This window comes from Pezoporus occidentalis, unplaced genomic scaffold, assembly GCF_034315485.1.
Source record: "Pezoporus occidentalis ecotype Australia unplaced genomic scaffold, CSIRO_AGI_Poc_V1 ctg15, whole genome shotgun sequence".
NCBI classification, from domain to species: Eukaryota; Metazoa; Chordata; class Aves; order Psittaciformes; family Psittacidae; genus Pezoporus; species Pezoporus occidentalis.
In genome coordinates this window covers 4123917-4145290 of record NW_026913316.1, presented here as the reverse complement: position 1 = coordinate 4145290, position 21374 = coordinate 4123917, and the positions used below count along the sequence as shown (strand labels likewise).

General features: G+C 39.8%; 1 protein-coding gene across 3 annotated transcripts; it reads right to left on the bottom strand.

Annotated features, from left to right (window-relative positions):
* Positions 1–6197: 6197 nt before the first annotated feature.
* Positions 6198–17885, bottom strand: UPP1 (uridine phosphorylase 1). 3 transcript variants are annotated; one of them, XM_062610908.1, is made up of 8 exons: positions 17843–17885; positions 15516–15580; positions 12818–12935; positions 12219–12377; positions 10832–10946; positions 10163–10372; positions 8474–8620; positions 6198–7008 (listed from the first exon to the last, which is right to left on the bottom strand). In XM_062610908.1, exons 2-8 carry the CDS (start codon positions 15566–15568, stop codon positions 6869–6871), a joined length of 942 nt encoding a protein of 313 aa, XP_062466892.1. In that variant the 5' UTR covers positions 15569–15580; positions 17843–17885; the 3' UTR covers positions 6198–6868. The 3 variants fall into 3 exon arrangements, with proteins under 3 accessions (XP_062466892.1, XP_062466893.1, XP_062466894.1); XM_062610909.1 differs by having other exon boundaries at positions 17770–17856; XM_062610910.1 differs by lacking the exon at positions 17843–17885 and adding an exon at positions 17616–17715.
* Between the last annotated feature and the right edge of the window lie 3489 nt (positions 17886–21374).

The following is a 21374-nucleotide window of genomic DNA, read 5'->3' as shown; positions in this document are numbered from 1 at the left end:
CATTTCATGTTAAACTGACTGATTAATCTGCTAAAATCTTTGCATTTGAAATGGTGCAAATCTCTGGTTTAATTTTTATGTTTTTCACAGTTTCAAGGAGTAGAGAAGAACAGATTATATAGGTATGATGAATTCACAAACTTTTATATACTGGTAAAAATCACCTCCCAGCAAAGCAGAAATTTCAGATGCAATCATGGCAGAATATGAGTAGTTGAATGCCTTTAATTCCTCAAATATGGTAGGATTTCCTTTAATTTTGCTCTGCTCTGAGCCTGAAAAAATCCTGAAGTAATCATTTAGCAATAGAAATGTGAAAGTCCTCAGGACATATTAAAAAGCTATGTAGTTCAGTGTTTGCCTGAATGACATTAAGCACATTTGTACTTAACTTGATTGCAGGATTAATTAAGTTACGTATGAACTTTGATCTATTGAGCACGTCTTCTGTTCTTCCATTAACCCAGTCCATTCCTCCTCATGGTGCATACCTCCAGCAGTCATCAACAAGCATCTTCCTGATTCCTCCGATGCTGAAGAGCAGCTTGTATGCTGTGTAGCAGAGCCCCACCTCTCCCCTCATTCTCCTCATCATCCCCCTGCTCTGGGGCTCTCCTCTTGGCGTGCCCTATGACAGCAAAGTGTAGCTGGGCAAACAACCAAGAAGGAAGCACATACCTCACCAAGGAGCTCCACTTCACAGCTGGCTGGCATTTGCATAAGGGATGTTTCTGCTTTTAGTCCAACAATGCTAAAATCCCTGCTAGTTCAGAGGAAGTACAGTAATTTTGCTCACTAGGAAAAAGGTGAAATTCTGAGATAGTTGAGATGAAAATTCTGTGCACAGTACAAGTATGCATTTTTAAACAAATATTTGCTAATAATTGAGTATTGTGAATATATGTATGGGTTTAAAGAGCCATTTCAGAAAGCCAGGGAGCAGAATCTATAGTGTGTGATTTGTAGGAAATTCTAAACTAATCAGTCAGTATAATGAACTACAAGCATTTATCAAAGCAGCTGATACAGAAAACAGTTCCTAACTATGTAAGCTAAAACAGCTCACAAAACATTTGCCAAATTATTTTGAACAGTAATTCTGCAAAATCTCTGCTCATCCAACTGTGATGTGCATAATTCATTATGCACTATATAATTACATACTCATAAATGTTGCATTCTATATTTTTAAAGCTAAACAGCTTTTCATGGTTACAGGAAACAACTACTTTGTGTGCAATTAGTATTCAGTACTAATGAACTACTGACTCCTCATTTTACCATTTAAGACATGCAATAGACAAACACCTTTCACCAGTGAGTTCTGTTAACTTCATTTGCCCTCATACATCATTGTCCTTTCTGAAAGAAATTCATTCTTGCCTAGTATGGTGTTCTCCAGTAGTAGACTTGTTTTATCTAGGAAAAAATTGTGAAAATAAAAGACACCTCATAAAACATTCAACCAAGAATAATCCCTGCAGTGCCATTCTGGGAAATCACTTCTAAAAGTAGCTTTAGAGGAAACAGGATGTATTAGCTTGACTGTGTTACTTGCAATGTTACAGAAATATGAGAAATAGGAAATCAAAGCACCACTCTCTGCCCCCCAAAACAAACCCCTGGCACAACAGACACAATATTACACAAGTAGGAAAAGCAGATCAGTTCTGAATATTTTTTGAAAGATATGTCAGCTATACTGCTGCCACCCTGAAGCTCTTCTGAGTGATCTAGCTTTCCTCAGTACAGTGCCAAGCAGTATCCTGTGCAAGTACCAGCCTTAAATAGCAACTTTGTTTAGCAGCTGCATGAACAAAGAGCTTAAAAGGGTTCAAATGCAGCGCAGTTGCTGGTAGGCCAAATAAATTACATGCTTTCAGGTCTCCTTAACAGAGTGGCTGCAGTCAACAACATCTTGAATACTGCAGGTATTAGAAGATCGTATTTTTAATTATGATGTGCTCTACTCTTTCATATAATCATAGAATCCAGATTAGAAGGGACCTCAAGGATCATCTGGTCCAACCTTTCTAGGCAAAGCATGACCTCACTGGATGTCCCAACACCCTGTCCAGACAAAACAGCACACTGTCAGCTGAAACAGAAAAAGAAATATGCTCAAACTCAGGTCTCCAAGTGAGGACAAGCCAATGACCTTGCCCCTTCCTGCTCAGCTTTAGCAGGCTTTGTCTCAATTTTAACGGAAAAGTTTACTCTTAGAAAATGCAAGATATCCAAAAACAATGGGGCAGAAAAGACAGAGAACGTTTTGCCAGCATCCATGTCTGGTTTTAAAATTTGACAGCTTTATAATATGACATCATCAACATGCCATGTCTAGCTTACAGTTTTAATTTTAGCTAATTAGACTTGGTTAGCAAACACATTCAAAGAAACAGAGTTTTTTATGTTAAATAGGTTAAAGCCCAGGAGCCAAAAATACTGTTTGGTAGACAGGAATGCATATGAGAATATGGCTGGGAATATGGTAAACTAGCATATTTTCCTATCACCACCCACAATTTCTTTCACAAGGTTTGCTGTGTGATCACAAAGCTTTCCTTTCAATATTATTAGGAGTACTACTTGTAAATATTTACACAGCACAGACCTGTTTTGCAGACAAAATGCCTGCAGGATGACATCAATTAGTAGCATTTTTCCTGGAAGACACTTTCTGTGGCCAAAGCTAGGATACGATGAAAAATGTTAATTGTGGGTAAGGTCAAATAACAAGATTATTATTAATAAAATGGAGCTGTACACTGAACAAACAAGCAGACCCGATCTCACAAGCAGGTCAGTGGCTTGTTTGAGCTGCTGGGCAGCAATTTTATTCTTGCAATATGACAGGCTGACAGTAAACTGAAAATTTTCTCACAGTTACAAGCTCAGCATCAACAAGAAGCATCTGGAATCAGGTTTCCGTGTCATGTAAAACCGTCTCTGTCTTTTTTCTGCTGCTGGATTTTGTCTGTAGCCTGAGCAAAAGCATTGCCCTGTCAGCACTACTCTTCTACTACTGTACCATAGAGTTTCAGCTTTAATGTTGCTCTGTTCAGTGACCTCCTTTCTTTTCAGGCAGAAGACTTTTAAAACTTTAATTTAATTCACACTCTGGAGTATAATATTGAATAGCAATTATTTTAGACAGAGGAAGGATGCATTTAAGTCACTCCAGCTTAAAGACTGAGAAACTTCCAGGTAAAGCAAATCTCAACATCTTGTAGCAAACCATAAGCATCATCAAATCACACTCCTGTGCTTTTTGCATTCAGTGTTGCATGCAGATCCAGTCCCCAAAGCTCAGTTTGCTGCTTGCACTACTGAGTGCTGCATTCAGAACATAATTAGCTGAGAATGGGCAAATCTAAAAACATTCACACTTTAGTTTCACCTTTCTTGTCAATGGCAATTAAATACATCCCTGATTCAACTGTATAAACATTTTATTCAGGATATATTGAGATCTGAACTTGAGAAGAAAATCCAGTTCTGTTACACGGTGCACTGAAGAACCTTTGCATGGGCTTAGGAAGCACGTTAAAAAAGATACTGCATATTACAGGTTTATATTTTAATGAAATACTGAAATTAATGAATTATTTATTTTGTTTTTTAAATGACAGATAACAACATTTATACTCTGACTGCTTCTAGCAACAGGTCATGCCAAAATATTTCTTTTCAGGATTTCTAATACCTTCCATTAAAGAAAACCTCTGAAGTATATCAAGATGCCAAAAATAAAGATCCGCTCCTTCGAGTCACTACTCAAGTTATTGCACATTCTCAGTCTCTTGCATATGTGAAACAAATGCATTCGACCTATCTTCATTACGGTCACAACCATTTCTTTAACAAAAAGGAAGGAACAGGCCAGAAGAACACTGTGAATCACAGAACAAACTATTGGTGGAAACCACTGTTTTCTCCCTTCACATTTCTGCCCTATTTATATCTTCTACCTTCCTGCTTTGCTTTTATCCCTTCTAATCTCTGGGGTAAACTGATTCTGTCGTGCACTGCTAGGTACAGGGCGGCACAGAGAACCAGAGCAGACTTTTGATTGGAAATCAAGGTTTCCAGGCTTTGCAGACCTACCAGGAGACACTGTCCTGTATAATAGCAAACATATATGTAACATCATATCAAACTTAATATCAAACAGGGGAAGTTTGATAGATTGGATCTAAGGAAGAAATTCTTTCCTGTTAGGGTGGTGAGGCACTGGAATGGGTTGCCCAGGGAAATTGTGAATGCTCCATCCATGGCGACGTTCAAGGCCAGGTTGGACAGAGCCTTGGGTGGCATGGTTTAGTGTAAGGTGTCCCTGCCCATGGCAGGGGGGTTGGAACCAGGTGATCTTAAGGTCCTTTCCAACCCCAACTATTCTATGATTCTATATATGCTTTTTAAAATACTACCACTCCAAATCCCAATACATGTTCTACAGAAAGAACGTGAATGGCTAATATTAAAGAACTGATATATAAATCAATTGAACCAGCTTATAAAAGCCGCACCAGTATTATATAATTCTGTATGGTCTTACAGGTCTTTGTAAAACCTACAGGAAGGCAATCTCACTGCCGGATGCACAAAGCTGACTCATTTCTTTATCTCTCTGTCCAGTTGCAGTCACAAGGGAAAATACAATTGTTCTTATCAGAGTAAAATTCTGACTAGTTTCCTCTGAAGCTAAGAAAAGTATTTCATTGCACGTAAGGTGTGTCAATAGAGCACCCTCTTGCATTAGCAATACAGCATTACAGGATAGTGACCAGTATAAACAGGAGAATACTTCGCCTCCTTTGAATTCTAATTTTACATTGTCATACATCCCTTTACTCCATCTGTTAGGAAACACAGAAGAAAAACATTTTAGCCGTAAGAAAAGTACTTTTTCTTTTTAACCAGTTTCCAGATTCTTGCTCTCCTTCCTTTAAAAGGACGAATCACACCATTTCAGATTCGTATCTTCAGGACAGCTGCCATAATACATTTCCCCAAAGCTTCACAGAGCCACATTAGGTGGGGCTTTTTTGTTTTCTTGGTAACGTATTTTTTCTCTTCTTTAGGTTACTAACAGTAAGTATTTCATTTACAACAGCAAACTGTCTTCTGTGAACCCATGCTGGTCAATTTGGTAAAACTGTTCTTCAGCCTAGAGTGCAGCAAGCAGCTTATTAAGTGATCTCCTTTTTATCTCCTTGCTCCTGTTCTGCGAACAGGAGATAGTAAGAGATAGAATGTGCTTTGCTGCTTTTTTCCTAAGGGACTTCACAGGGCTTTTTGCAAGGCCCAAGAAAGCACCAGGCATAGTTAAGCACATATTATTAATTTATTTTTTTAATTAGAAATAAGGGAGAAGCAGTTTTGTTCCCATTTTGTTTAAATGTGGGGCCATTCCCACCTGACTCCTTCCCTTTAGTTTACAGAGAAAAAAAGGCGCTCTCTGAAAACTTACTTTCATTGTATATCCTGAGCATAAATGAGAAAATGCATTTCTAAAATTAAAGGAAGACTAAATTAGTAAATTAAAAAAAAAAAAAGAAAAATAAACTATTATTTTTAGCTTTTCTCCAGCTGAAAAATCAAACAAATTTAAGGAGACTAATGCTCATTGGCAGCTTCCTATTTACAAGTCAGCCCTTCCTTTTTCTAAGGTTTTCATCATATTGCTTCCACTTTCTGCCAGTTCTTGGTGAATGTGCTTACAACTACATCACCCCCTCTCAGATCTAATTCTCATGCTTGTTAACAGAGTACTGCAGACTTTTTCTCAAAAAGAAAGATCTCTTTTAGCTGGGTCAGTGACAGCTGTTCTGACAGTTGATTCAGACCCTTTTGACCTGTGACTCCTGCTAGAACTGGACCCTCCACTGCAGTAGAAATTTAAAAAGAGAGAGAGAGTGATAAATGCCTTTTTCTTTAGCTGACTATGTATTTATCTGGAACAGGTTGCCCAAAGAAGTAGTAAATGCTCCATCCTTGATAGTGTACAAGGCCAGGTTGGACAGAGCCTTGGGCAACATGGTCTAGTTAGTGTAAGACATCCCTGCAGGGAATTTAAAAAGAAACAGGGTAAAATTAAAAGAAGGGAACTACCATAATGCAATGCTGCAAATATGCTTTGCATCTCCTGAATGCCTCTGGTTCCTCTTCAGTAAGCAGGAGCCTTGCTTCAGCAAAAGATTTCAAGTTCTTTAATGTAAAGTTACTTAACACATAAATGTTTCCTGGGTATTGATTCAATCATGTAGTTAAAATGGGGTATGAATGACCTCACTGGATCAGTATCTAGGAAATACAGATATTCAGCAGCCCAGTGTCAAGCTTAGAAAATTCAGTCCCACACTTTCATTAAATTTCGTTAAATTTTAATATATGAAAATAAAATTATTTGTCAAAGCTTGCAAAAAATAAATTGCATTCATTTTAATTTTTCTTTACAAGTGAATCAACAAAGACAATTAAAATTCATATAATTTTTTAACAACCAGAAAGGAACTAGCATTCTTAATTTATTGGTTTGCAAATAATTGGCAATAAAGTTTGATTTACTTCCTAGTTTTTCTTTCACAGCAGAGATAAAACTTTTTCATATATTATAGCACGCTTGTCCTTCACAGCAGATCCACTTTCCAGTTCACAGAAAAGTGAGTCTTAAATCCAGCAATGCATAACTAAGCAAAACTTAACTGAAGTCCATTCCCAAAAAACACTGACATAAATGATTAACTTTGACACAAGGAATGCTGTAAGGTGTTCTGAGGCAAAATACCTTTAATGCACAGAAGATGTGACCATGACTTCAGCTGTGCAAAAACCCTTCTGCTTCTATGAAACAAAGATGGGTATTTCATACTTTCCCAAGACTTTTCTTAATGAAATATCCCACTAACTTCTGGGGTCTTTTCTGATACTCCACAAGTACATCATGTGAGCTACTAATCTGATCCCCTTCAAGCCGATCCAGAAGAGTGACACACACTACAGCGGCTAGAAATTAAAAGAGAGCATTAATTAGGAATAACATTCTGGCACTTCTACAGTCCAAGATCATAAACATTTGAACAAACAGCTAGAATATTGGAAATGCAAGAGAACAAACCCAAACCACAGAGCACAGTACCATAAGATGCTTGGGGACTAGCATGCTTTGGGTGATATAAAAAAGTTACAGAAAGATTAAGACAACTGATTGCTACACTAGTAAAGCAAGAGCTCTCAGGCACCTGCAGATACTTGTATCATGATTCTTATGTTTTCCTGGGTAGAAACTATATTTCACAAGTACCCAGGCCTTGACTGGTAGAAAGTAATCAGCGACACTGTTCTAGCAGGTGTAGTTACAGGCCTCTGCTATCTACCAGATCCCTGCACTGTAGATGCCACTCCTCAGGAGCCAGCAGATGAGCCGCTTTGACATTCATAGGTGGGGAGCACTGCAAGTATATAAGGATCTCATGGATCATCTCAGGCTCATCTGCTGTCTTTTGGCGATCAGAGCCCCAAAGGTACAATCCCTCCTTTTACTCAAGCTGAGCTCTACTGTCACCCTTCTGTACCTGGGATCTCTGCTAGTGGCAATTTACAGAGCACAAGCAGTAATACACATTAAAGACCTGCAAAGCAGAGACAGCAAAAATAATAGCTCAATAATAGCATGGGTTGGTTTTTTGGACTCTCAAATCAGTAAGAACCAAGGATGCTTAAAATAACTGCTGGCCTTTTTGCTTCTTTTCATCCTCCTTGAGTTTAAGGAAGTTTAAGAAACACTGATGTTTTAAACTGGGAGACTTCTTGCCAAGAAAAGTGAATTCTTTGCCAAGGAAAGCAAGAGACGACAGTTAACATGGTAAGTAGAAAGGCACTGCATTACATTATTTGTAATTGCTTGTTTGGTAGTTATTTTTTTTCCCCATAATCTTTCCTGAAAATTAGTTGGCTCGTGTGAAAAAGTTAAAATCTCTGTTTATGATTAGGAATGCTTTATTCATGATGCTGCTGAAAGTCTTCAACTGTTTAAGAATTAAAGCTGTAAGTCTACACAAGATACATTTTCAATTTTCTTATTATAGAAAGTGATATTAGTGTTATGTATATGAGAATCACACAACTGCTTAAATTAACCAGTTGCTTCCTCTGAACTTCAACAACTAACTGAAGAAAACAAATTAATACTATAGTATAATTAGGTACTTCAATTATTTGTGTGCTTGCCTTCGGTTGGAATAGCAAATGACAGAACTAAACTGTGTTAAGAACTATGTGAGGAAGTTTGCATAAATTGTGAATACATATGATACAAATGAAACAATCATAGCAACAAAACTATAACCAGGATTGATTTTTTTTATATGCAGAAGGTACGTTAACACCTGATTCACAGTTTTTACTACAAACCCCCTGCAATGCAAAAAACTTCCCATAGCTTGAATAAAGTGACTTTAAGTTAGTTTACCTTTGACACCACTGAGATTACACATTGCAGCAAATACAGAAGACTCCATCTCTATGTTCCTGACACCAGAATCATAAGCTTCCTTCAAATACTGCAGTTTCTCTTCTTCACTGTATAAGCAGATTGCACCATCCAACCTACCTTGTCCTACAAAGTAATTTTTTAGAAATTTTCAGTGTGACAAAGTCACAGAACAATTTGTTTCTAAAACACATAATTATTGCAGTTTCCCCTATACATTGTCCAGCTTTTACTAGCACTCTCCATTTTAATGTTCAAGACAAACAGGACAAAGTGATTCTCAGCTATTGCTAGAGCTTCTACATATTACTTGTACTTTTTGTAATGTGAATAATAACAATTTAATTGGTCCTCTCCAGCTTAAATTCTCAAATTCATAAATGGGAAAATAAAAGCAGTGGATTCCCATACTTTCAACATGAATCAAAATTCATCAATAAACTTTAAGCTATATGCACTTTTTCTGTTTATTCATTGTTTAGAAAAACCATCAGGCTTGAAAATGCTTTCCTGATGCTACCTTAAAAGCTGACCATTTTATTAGTTTCAGACTCTCTAAGGTAAGAGATTAAGAAAATCTTAAGATAATTAGCTAATACTATTACAGGTTTTTTGAGAAAAATTATTAAAATTATTCAAGAATACACTTATAGAGAAAAGACTAGCAGCATATGCACAGTAAAGTTAAATTACAGTGTTTTACCTCATACCTTCTTGTTTTCAGGAGATGGACTCCTAAATTAATGCCTGTGAGCTTGCCCTCAGTTTTTGTTGTACGAGTTAAAAACATCCTGACACCTTTTTCTTAGCATCGTTTGCACCTGTGACTGGTGCTTAAGGAGATAGGCAAACTGACTGCATCTGCTTCTGAACAAACCTGAGAACTACCATGACTCTGCATTGCACCTTTTGTCACCTACTCAGTAACAGCTAGAGATAGAAGTACCAGGTGCCATCTACACTCTGTTCTGATAAGGTTTGAAAGATGTTTGTGAACACATTTGGGAAATCAGAAAAGCACCTGAATATCTCCATGTTTATCCAAAGTAAGCCTTGGAGTTTTGCCCCTCCTACATGGAAGCACTGACACAACTCAGCAAAATATTGTCTTCTGCTGTCTGATCATCACTTTTCTCAAAATCCACAATGGGAAAAAAGTCCCAACACTTCTTTTAGAAATATTTCCTTTAGATACCTAACCAGAGTGAAACAAATGAACAACAACCCCCAAAACACTACCATTCCCTCCCCAAATAAAACAAGCCCAAACCAGCCACAAATAATTCTCACTCCTCTAACCCTCTTAGGATGCCTTGGTAGGCTACTGAAATTTTATGGAAAACACACCTAACTGCCGAGTACATAAAAAGCGTGTAATAGACTATATGTATTTCAGAGGATCTATTGGAGGTGGGGGGAAATAAACTTCCACAAAATTAAAAATTTGATACAGCAAACTGCTAAGCACAATGCTTGATCTTAGGTGTAGGAAAAATAGGTTCACTGTAGTTGACAAGTCAGCTCAAAGTAGAGAATGTGTTCTGCTCAGTGAACTGGACCCTTAATGTTAAGCATTATTCAGTATTTAAAATAATACTGAAAATACTATTTGATATTCATCTGTTACCGCATATCATTACACTTCTGTTAGTCTGTCACCAGTCTTACCTTCATAAAAATCCAAAGTGCACATTGTGTTTCCAATAACTGTATGGAATTGACCAATTTCTATGCTGCACTGCATCAGTTCCTTAGTTAGCTGTTCATCTAGGTTTGTACTGCGAATTACAGTCTTTCCCAGAACAACCTGCTCAAACTGAGGCTTGAAGGTGGCATCTACAGATTCTCTAGTTATAACCACTGAGCCTGGGTCCAGACCTGCAGTAAAAATAAATAGATATAGCTTCATAGTGTAGTTAATCCTTTGTTTCCACACATATAGAACACAGGTCTTGAGCCAATCCTGCTTCTTTTAAAGGCAGCAGATTTGCCCCTGAATTCACCAAGAGACTTTTTACGCATGCATAGCTGCTTCATTGCATTATTATAGATAATTTCTGAAATAATTAAATTTTACCTTTTTCACTATATATTCTTTCTTATCTCATCTTTTTCATACAGGACAGAAATGTCCTTCTCCTCACATCGTCGGACCTCTTAAGTTTGTTTTGTTCAAAGACAGATATTGTTTTTTTCTTTCAAAATTATGGAAGAAAAATGATTCTTCTCCTGCAGAAAATTGTTCTGACCATCAACTACTTACTTGCAGTGAGATGTTTTACTCTCCTACACACATGACTTAGTTTGAAGAAAGAAAGAAGTCAAGAGGGGAAATACCTATTCCACCAGATGTGCCAATGCGAAAAATGGTTACGTTGGAACACTTGGCATGATACAGCAGCTTGATCAGCTCGTGCAACATGATTGCTATAGAAGGAATGCCCATACCATGCTGAAATGAAAGCAGAAATTCATATTCAGCACGCACATAGACAACACAAAATATATATGGAAGAAGGAGCAGGACAGTATCTCCTTCCTGATTACTTTTCTTCAAATGTCTCCTAACTCATTCTATGTAGGCCCTATGCTCTGGGCCTACTAAACAGAAAGACTCACACTGGCTTTGGTAGACTCAGATGAAGCATAATATTTCTAAAAATCATGAATTATAAAATACTTACATTCTCAAAAGTATAAGCAGGGTCATTTCCTAATAGCTGATAAATGCACTTTATCGCAGAACTGTTCTTAAACACCAAAAACCTGAACCTGAAGTGCTAGTGAATAGTTAAGCGATTTACTTTTTCAAAGTACAGACACTGTGGTTTAGTCACAAAATTCAGCAAATGTAAGTTCACTTTAACTTGCATGATAAAGAAATAATTACAACTCAGAGGGTGTAGGATGATACTACAGTTATGCAATTCAAGTATGCAATCATATCAACAAATTAAATGTGTGACGTTTTAAAATGCATACATGAGTCGGCAGCTCATGCATGCATTTCAAGTCCCATGGAATGCTACTCTTAAGTTATGTTAGCACACTGGACAATGCCACTGGATGTGATACAGCCAATTTTTCCAATATCCCATATACATCAAGTGACTTTTTTCCCCATATTATTTAGGACACTGAACAGGGACAAGGCAATAGGAAGTCTAATAAAAAAAATTTACAAGGTCATTCCTGTAACACCTCTGTGGTACACAGGGGAAAAAGGAGGCAAGAAAGGAGTGAAGGTCTCAGAGATTTGCTCTCTCATAAAAAAAGGGCTAAAAAAGAAATCTTAATTAGCTGAGTGCACTATTTTGAGCATGGCTGGTGGAAACATAAAAACATGACTCCATCTACTAAGTGCTTAAAAGAAATATGCCTTCATACTTTCTACATTGAACAGTATCATCGAACTCTTCATCAGGAACTGCAGAGATAGTACAAGGGGTGATGAGTTTAAACTTAAATACAGAAAGGAAGTTCTTTACTGTGAGGGTGGTGAGGCACTGGAATGGGTTGCCCAGGGAAGTTGTGAATGCTCCATCCCTGGCGGTGTTCAAGGCCATGTTGGACAGAGCCTTGGGTGACATGGTTCAGTGGGAGGTGTCCCTGTCCATGGCAGGGGGGGTTGGAATCAGATGATCTTAAGGTCCCTTCCAACCCTAATTATTCTATGATTCCATGATACGTGTCCCATAACTGAGTAAGTAAGTGAGGTACTTACACTGACAGATAAAACAGGTCCCACTTTGTACATCGCATAACGGTCAGTTCCTGCACAGATGTTAGGATAGTCACAACCAGGGCTCCCAAGCTCCAGTTCTTCAGCTATGTAGGTGATGAAAGCTTTCATCCGAGAAGGGCTACCTCCAACACATACAAACTGGGGAGGAGAGTATTCAACAAAACAAAATCAATTGCATGATTCACTATATCAAAGAACATGCAGAGATCAACATACGGATGCAAACACCTTCAGGTAACAGAACCAGATGCGATTCTTCTCATACAAATTCTAAAAGGCCATGAAGAAAAACTGGCAAAAAAACACACTTCTATACACCACTCAAATTCCTTCATCCTGTTTAAACTAGTAAAAGACAGCTACTGATTTGAAGCCCCCCCCGCAAAAGGGAAGTAAGAAACAATTATCCCAGATTTTGTTTGATATTGAAAGTGACAAGAACCCATAAAAGCTTATCCTCTTTCTATTCCCTCCTCATTTGGTAGTATGTTGACACATTTAGTCTTATTTTGAAGACAGCTACACTTCCACCTGCTATGGAAAAGCACTGGCTGGCTGAATGAAGCAAACTGCCTTACCTTTACATCTCCAAATAATGCTGGAAAATCATGGGTACCAGTCCCAAGAGCAAAATGGTACAGGATGTCTTCTTTCATTTTCTCCAGGTGAGGGTTGCAGAGATGGATAAAATTCTCTCTGCCAGGACAACAGCATAATGAAACTATATACACAACCCCCTGCATTGAACAGATGCTAATTTTGTGAAGTCAAGCAGTAAAAGTAGGGACATGCCACACCCAAGTATGCCTGCACTGCCTTATTTTGGTTCCTGATGCACTACTTTAAGAAAATCCTAAATTTTATGACCAACTTGCATCTCATAATAAATCACAATATTTAAAATTGCATTCATTACACAGGATGAAATTGCTGAAGAAAAGCCCAGATGGTAGGATGCATCTGCAACAGTGCAACCTTTATCTTAAATAATCTTAAAGCTGTGAACCAGGGTTGGTGTTTATGGAGAGCAGAACAACTGGGAGCTGGACCAGGGAATATGCAGTAAGACACCTTCCTACATAGACATTCCTTAGCATTGTCTAATGCTAGGATCTGGAAGAGGTAAAAAGAACTTACTTCCTCTTGTTTCCTATAAGCAAGTCAGACAGCTTAAAAAAAAATCCCCACCCTTTCTGAAGATTCAGGAAACAACAAGGCAAGGAGGGAAAACTGAATTCCTCAGCGTATGGGATTGCCTTCATGGAAAATTTGGTAGTGGACTAACTAAGCAAGCTGAATTAATCATAAAACATCTGCCTTCTGTGCTTGACATTTTAAATTCAGTTGAAACAGGGAGGAAAGACTTAAGCTTAAGGAAAGACATAAGCTTAAGCAAAATACGGGCCAATACTTCAAAATAGTTTCCAAGACATGGAATCAAGCAATAAACACCTTTCACACACAGGAAGACGACTTAATAGCTTAATGAATGCTCACTGCAGTCACAACATGGCTCAGGAAATTCAAACTGCTTTGTCAGAGGAGACAAACAAAAGAGTTCACCTGGAGTTTATGCAAAAACTTGGTGGGACTCTGAAGCCTAAACAGAGGTGTTCAGCACTATTTGAGATGTTTTAGGTTATCTGGTCTGCCTTCTAATGCCTCTCCAGAAAGGCAGGGCTTTTCTGTAGGTCCTATGTCTTATCTGTCAACCTTGTGCAGGATGGATGGGTTACCTTAAGAAGCCTAAAATGGCCTAGATGCCCATACTGGGCTCACTGAACTGTTCCTCAGTGAAGAAAATAGCTAGAACCCCAGTATTCTCAGTATAACAGTTGTTTCTGTTCTTGAAATTCTCACCCCAGTGTCAGTCACTATGGAGCAGCAGCTGCACAACCAAAGACAGTTATCATCCCAATCCACCCTATTTGTCCCAGCCCACCACTACCACCTTCAGCACAGAAAAAGCAGCCCAACAAAGCGGGTGGGCTGTTAGCTCCTTTGGTAGCAATTCCTCTCCATCTCCCACATGCCCCATTTGCTTCTCTCAAATCCTGCCCGAGGTGGAGCCAAAGGCTTCAGTTGCCTTTGTTCTTCCTTCTGAGAGACCTGTTTGACTACAGAAGAAATAAAGAACAGGTTTGTGGCTCTCTGGAAAGGCACAGACAGCCCAAGAGTTTGCCAGCTCACACAAGCAGAATTCCCAGGCTGCTCCTCTGAAATATTCTCCTCTTTGGTTTTGTGGGATTCTCTACCCATATTAAATGGGTCACTCACTAATGCAGACCTAATAGCTGGCTGTGATGTTTATTGGAATAGTTTTTACTTACAAATAGGATATGATTTGAAATCACTTTACAATTTGTTCTCAGTCAAGAAAAAGAAATACTTCCTTCTTCATGAGAATACCAGCATCAAAGCTTCTCTCCAGGAAATAAATTAGGAAAAGGTGAGGCCTCTGTTAAAAGTACAGGGAAATTCATGTAGTATGTGCCAACACCACCATCCTCATGCACGCCCTAAATACAGCTTCCTTCCTCAGCAGCGTCTGTATTTCACCTTTTTCATCTCATACCTTACCAACAAAGCTTTCCAACCCACTGCCTTCCTGCACCTAGAGGCTGTTACTAACTTGCACTGGTTATCTGCCCATCCAGATCTAATTGCGGACTTTGACCCTGGGGTAAAATGGGCAATAAAATAAGCATATCAATGTTTGTACATAGGACCAATATCATGAATTAACAGTAAAGGCAAAGTTTGACTGATAAAAATCTTTGGCCTGTAACTCTAAGGAGCAGACAATTTATTTCCCTTACACTGTTTTAAAGCTGATGTTTGAAACAAAACGCAAATATATGAGGGCTAAACATGCAAGTATGGTTTTACTAAAAGCAGCTTAAAATAAGGTTTACAGAAACAGATTTCAATATTTGATTAAACTCCTGGAGCAGGTAGGCCTGGACATATGCAGCAACCAAAGTCAACATTTCAACAGCTCACTGCATTAAAAAATAAATAAATAATACAACCAAACATCACCTATGTTTGGAAAAATTCACTGTCATGATAAATGAAAATAGCTAGCCAGCAAAGCCCACCGCATGGGCGTTTGTGGTTAAATCACATAAAGACTCCATTTCTCAGAACAGCTTCTACTAGATACTTGATGTTATAATCAATATTTGTACCATAAACTTTATCTTAAACTAAATGAGTAATGAGTTTGGGGAGGAACGTAAATATGAACATGGACAATTCATTTCCGAATCTTACTTTGAAGACTGTTCATCATCAGTTTTCTTCTTGTCTGGGATATCAGGAGCCATGTATGCTTATACCTAGAATTATATTTAAAAAAATCAGATATAAAGTGCGTCAAAATACATAAAGCTAGCATCATTAACAGTGAGACAAACCCTCTATATACATGATGCTGTCATGAATATTAAACCTCCGAAATAACCCAGCCCCACTACAGCAAAATGAGTATCACCGCCTTCAAACCACTAAAACTTGAACTAATCCCTTTCTAAGGTAACTCCCATCTCACCACTATTTCCGTTCCATGGTACAAGCAACAACCGGCCCATGGGCCAAAGAGAGGTAAGTCTCATAGCTAACTAAACAACCCTCTTTCTTCTGTACCTCCCACAATGACAGTGACTGCTGACCTAGCCTTAGCCCTCCTTCACCCCTGCCTCCAGAAGGCCTCCGAAGCTCATCTCTAACTGCCATATGCCTGAAACCAGAGTTCAGGAAGCACCTTAATCATAATATACATTCCATTAAACTCCTCATACTGACAATAAGAGATTTTTATCTGCTCCAGTGTAAGGGCAAGGAAGGTTAAAACAAACCGTAACTCCAAAAAGTCACAGCCCTTTATCATCTTTTTTCCTAATCCATTAACCTATACTATAAATCTTCTTTCTGCATACAAATAGGCATATATCACCGAAGTTTTGGTGCCGACACAATGACAAAATTATAGAATGATTCATTCGTTGTTATTTTCAGAAGTGACAACAACTATGTGCCACAGTTGGCACTTTCTGGGAATACCCTTCGAGAAGGTATTGAATCAGAAGTTCTGCTCTACCCTCCCTTATAAGAGGCCTGACAGCACATACACTGTAATCCTTAAAAACCCCAGGATTACACTACAAGGAAACAAAGAAATCAATCTTGCAACAGAATTACATAATATGTGAATTTTGAAAGAACTGAAAACCAAACAAGATTAACCTGAAGTCTGTGTGTTAAAAGCCACTGAATAATGGGAATGTATTAAAACTTTCAAGGACATTTTCTTCATTTAAGATGTAACCTTTATTAAACAGACCTAACCATCACATGTACTACACATACTAAACATATCCTAGATTCCATGCTCAAGGAGGTAAACTATAAAAGTCACATTTAGAATCATTATGCATCCTTGTGGTCATAGGATTAATCAGTTCCCACAGGGCATCGCTATTATACCACGTGCATCACAGGAAAAATGCATCATTTGTTCCAAGAAAACTACAGTGCCGGGAGTGCTAATAACAAGGAGTTATCAGATAAGAAGAAACATCAAAATGCTTTTTATGTACCTAGATGACAACTGGCTGCAAACAAAGCAAGGATATTCATTCAGCTGCTGCTCACAGCATTAAGCAGCCACATAATTTTTAACAGTGTTGTTGGTTCTGTGATGCTCTAAGTAACAATGTACTTCAAGAAAATCTGACAGCAAAGTTCTGACATTGCACAGGTGCAGAGTACCCTCTCCAGCAGCACCCAAGCGGAGACGCCTTGGGAGAAACAGCAGAAAGGAGCAAGCAGAACTCAGTTTTCCCAAGGCAGACCCTTCCGGCCATCACACGGAAGACAACAGGCACCCGATTACCATAAAGCTGTAAAACTCTCACACTGCCTATACAAACGGAGATTTTTATAGACACGTCAAAACTTCCAGCAGCCATCCTCCATCAGACTGATGCTCAAGAATAACGTGCTCCCAGCAGGATGCAGCACAAGAAAGGGCATGGCCTGCTTCAACATGTGTGTGACTCCTCTGCCCAGTGATTCAAAAGCGGGCAGAATCCATTATATCTCATTACACACACACACACACACACACACACAATTTTTTTGTTTCCTGGTGGTGGTTTGGGTTTTTGTTTTGTTTGTTGGTTGGTTTTGTCGGGTTGCTTTTTTTCTTTAGGAAAGTCTCAGTTAGTAGTATCTTTAAGGAAAAGCTCCAGGTTAGCGTTGATCCATCATTAGAAAACCGGACGAGCCCCTGCAAAACTGTTTTCTGCCCTGAGCGTCCCCCATCGAGGTTATGCATGCAATGACAGCTCGCTCCCGACGCTCATCACTTACTTCCAGCCGGCTTCCTGCCCGGCGGGCAGCTCCCATCCACCCAAGCTCGAAAATAACGGCACCACCGAACCTCCCATCCCACCAGGCCTCTGGCCCCACCGCTCTTAACCACCGCTCCCCCGCACCGGTCGTATGCTCCCCCACAGAACGGCACCCAGGGTTCCGCCGCTACCCGCCCGCGGGGGTCCCGGTGACCGGGGGCTGGAGGGGCTCGGCTGAGCTCTCACCTGGGGCAGCGGAGCCACCGCTGTGAACCGCAGCTCTCTCTCTCGGTGTACCTGGCCGGGCTGCGGGGTGCGGGGGCAGACCCACCTTCCAGCAGCGGCGGGCGGGAAGGAACTGTACTGCACAGCACCTCCCCGCCCCGCCCCGGGCGGGGCCCGCAGCACCGGGCGCGGTTAACTCTCGGCGCGCCGGCCGCCCGCGGCGGTCGAGCCCCGGACATCGGTAAGGGGCTGGGTGTGAGAGCCGGTCTCCTGCCGCTCCTCTGCAGATCTGCTTCGAGGCGGCGAGGATGATGTGATAATACACATGTACACACGATAAACACGTGCTGGCAACGCCGAGGAGCACAGCCAGGTTGTGTGGGTGGCGGTGTCTATACCGGTCTTTCTACATGTATATTCATACAGCCTGCCTGTAAGTGCACTTCTACTAGCGCTTTGGTATGGCAAAAAACACGTGGTGAGAAAAGAGCACAGACTGCTGCTAACAGACTAGACTCTTTCAGCTGGAAGGGACCTACAATGATCATCTAATCCAAGTGCCTGAACAGGGGTGACAAAGTTAAAGCATGTTGTTAAGGGCATTGTCCAAATGCCACTGCCAGGCTTGGGGCACTGAACTCCCCTCAAGCACAGCTTGTTCCAATGTTTGACCACTCAGTAAAGAAATGCTTCCCAATGTCCAATCTTTGAAGCATTCCTACATGTCTTTTCACTGGATCCCAGGCAGAAGAGCTCAGCACCTCCCTCTCCACTCTCCCTCCTCAGGGAGCTGTAGAGAGCAATGATGTCGCCCCTCAGCCCCCTTTTCTCCACACTAGACAAGCTCAAAGTCCTTTGCTGCTCCTCACAGGACATGCCTTACAGCCTTTCCACCAGCTCTGTTGCCCTCCTCTGGATGCCTTCAAGGACCTTCATATCCTTCTTAAATTGTGGGGGCAGAGAACTGCTCCCAGCACTCAAGGTGAGGCTGCATCAACACTGAATACAGTGGAATCATCACCTCTCTTGACCAGCTGGTCATGCTATGTTGGATGCACCCCAGGATGAAGTTTGCCCTCTGCGCTGCCAGGACTCACTGCTGACTCACATTTTTCAAGCCTACTGCTGACCAGCACCCCCAGATCCCTTTCAGCAGCACTGCTCTCCAGCCATGTCTCTCCCCATTTATATCTGTGCCCAGTGTCACACTGTCCTAAGTGCAGAACCCAGCATTTCAACTTGTTAAATTTCACCCCATAAATCACTGCCCAATGCTCTGACCTATCTAGATCCCTCTGCAACACCTCTTGTCCCTCAAAAGAGTCAACAGTGCCTCCCAGTTGGTGTCATCAGCAGATCTGGCAATGGTGCATTCAACTCCTGCATCCAGAGCATTGATAAATGTATTGAACACCACTGGTTACAGTCACCAGCCAGGTGTAGCCACATTCGCTACAAAGTGATGGGACTCACTCCACCAAGTCTCTAATACCAATGATATCAGCTCTGGGAGCTGACCAACACTTCCAGTTCATCCTGTTTTTTTCCTCATACTGTAAATGTTGGTGTACACGTATTTAAGATACGCTCCCGAGCCCCCCATCCTCCCAGAAGCAGTGTAAATATTCCCACTAGCATTGCCATCCTCAGGCAATACCATGTCAACCTTTGGCTTACCTTCAGCAATCCTGTTGGTATCCCCTTCTGCCACTGATTCTAGTTTAAAGCCCTCTCAAGCAGTCCCACCAGTTTATGTCCAAAGACACATTCTTCCCATTGGGAGAGCTGGATTCCATCAGGTTCCAAGCATTGCAACATTTTCCTCTATTTGAGGAGTACAAGTGCTAATACAAAGACCACTATGTGAGTCTGGAAAATTTCATTGAAAACAGAACCAGAGTTACCTGACCAGTAGTTTATTTGGCCATTGCACCAGCCAATGATAACAGTGTAGTATTTAAAATAAGTATACCCCTTCCTGCTCACCATTTACCATCTTTATAGTTAATCAGTCAAATAATTCAGTGTAGCTGTCTGGATACTTACCTACTGCATTTTGGTTCTTGTCATTCTGGATGTTTATTATCATTAATACTATTAATAGGAGGACAAATCAGTAATACTATTAATAGGAGGGCAAAACATGTTAACACTGAACTTCTGTATTTCTGTTTCTAGCTTATTTTCCAGGCTATAGCATAATATATAACTACATTCTGAAAAATGATCTGCAGAGAACTGCAAAACCAGAACATTACACTCTTCACAGAAAAGAGCTGGCTTCATCCTGCATCTTTTACAACTAAGTCTGCATTACTCAGTACAGGTACAAGTATTTAAGAAATGGATATTCTGAATCAATGAAATTTTAGATGCTTAAGAAATGCATGGGCAATTCAACTGTTGCGTGCATTGCTATACAAAGAAAGTTAATGTATGTGTATCCTTCATCTCTGAAAACATGTTTATATTCAAGTCTAGTCTAAGAAGACGTTAAGTGGTAAGAATGAAGTATATATTCAGTCACGTTAAAATGAAAACAGCCATTAGACTCTGCTGTGGAAAAACAGTTGCATGTAAAAACAAAGTTACTCTTTGGTACCTAAACTGTCAAGTTATTTTTAAATCTGTATCTGGAATTCTCTTTTAAAAATATTCACATATTCAGTATACTTGGGTTCAATTCATAAAATGCAACTGCACTTTTGTTTTATCTTTGGGCTTGCAAATCAATCAGTATTCAAAAGTAAGAAGTGAGATAATTTCTTACTTAAAGGCATTCAAGTCAGAAATGGAGCACAACGCAACTAAATAAACATTTCAGCATTTAAAACAATACGGCTAGATTCTGTAAGAAATTACCCAGCTTTCAACTTTGGCATCTCTCTGAATAACACTGAAAACCCTCCCAGACCCAGAAGCTTCCACTGCTGTCACATGGAACTACTCATGACTTTTAAAACTGCCAGCAGCATGACTGCATTGACTCACAAGTAAATAACAAACATAACTACTGAAGCAAGGTGAACTCAAGCAACAGATTTCCATCCTCCAGCTGGGACTTTGTGATTTGTTACACTACTTTGATTTCACAGCTCTTGGAGAACTGGCAAGTTATGCTTCTGCTGCAGCTCTGCACTATCAAGAATTCACAAGCAGGAATTCCAGGATCTTCCACCTGCTCTTACCAAGAGAAATCTGTTAATATTTTACCTCATAGTAGTCAAACTGTGATCCATGAAGACTCAGTTGACTGACAGTGCAGATCAAATATCTCCTTGGCTTGACTAAGGAAAGCTGAGTGTACATTAATCGCATGTAAGTAAGCTTTTAAGAATGTAAGAATGTCATGTGGATATTACCTAATAGTGACTAAGATATAATTTTTACAATTAGACTTCTAAAATATCTGAAAACCAGCAATATAAACACTTCTAAGACCACAAGTACAATAAAACAAAACAGTGCTGAGTGACCATGCTGGGATCTCAGTTGTCTTTCTGTCTCTGCCTTCAACAATTGCCTAAAAATTCTGACAGGTTTGGACAAGGAC

What these genes read in the sequence shown, in the direction of transcription:
- UPP1 (XM_062610908.1), bottom strand. Translation starts at nt 15,568, where the DNA reads ATGGCTCCTGATATCCCAGACAAGAAGAAAACTGATGATGAACAGTCT. An exon ending in GATGATGAACAGTCTTCAAA is followed by an intron (nt 12,936 to 15,515) that starts GTAAGATTCGGA and finishes TTGTCCTGGCAG; the next exon opens with AGAGAATTTTATCCATCTCT. An exon ending in CATTATTTGGAGATGTAAAG is followed by an intron (nt 12,378 to 12,817) that starts GTAAGGCAGTTT and finishes TCTCCTCCCCAG; the next exon opens with TTTGTATGTGTTGGAGGTAG.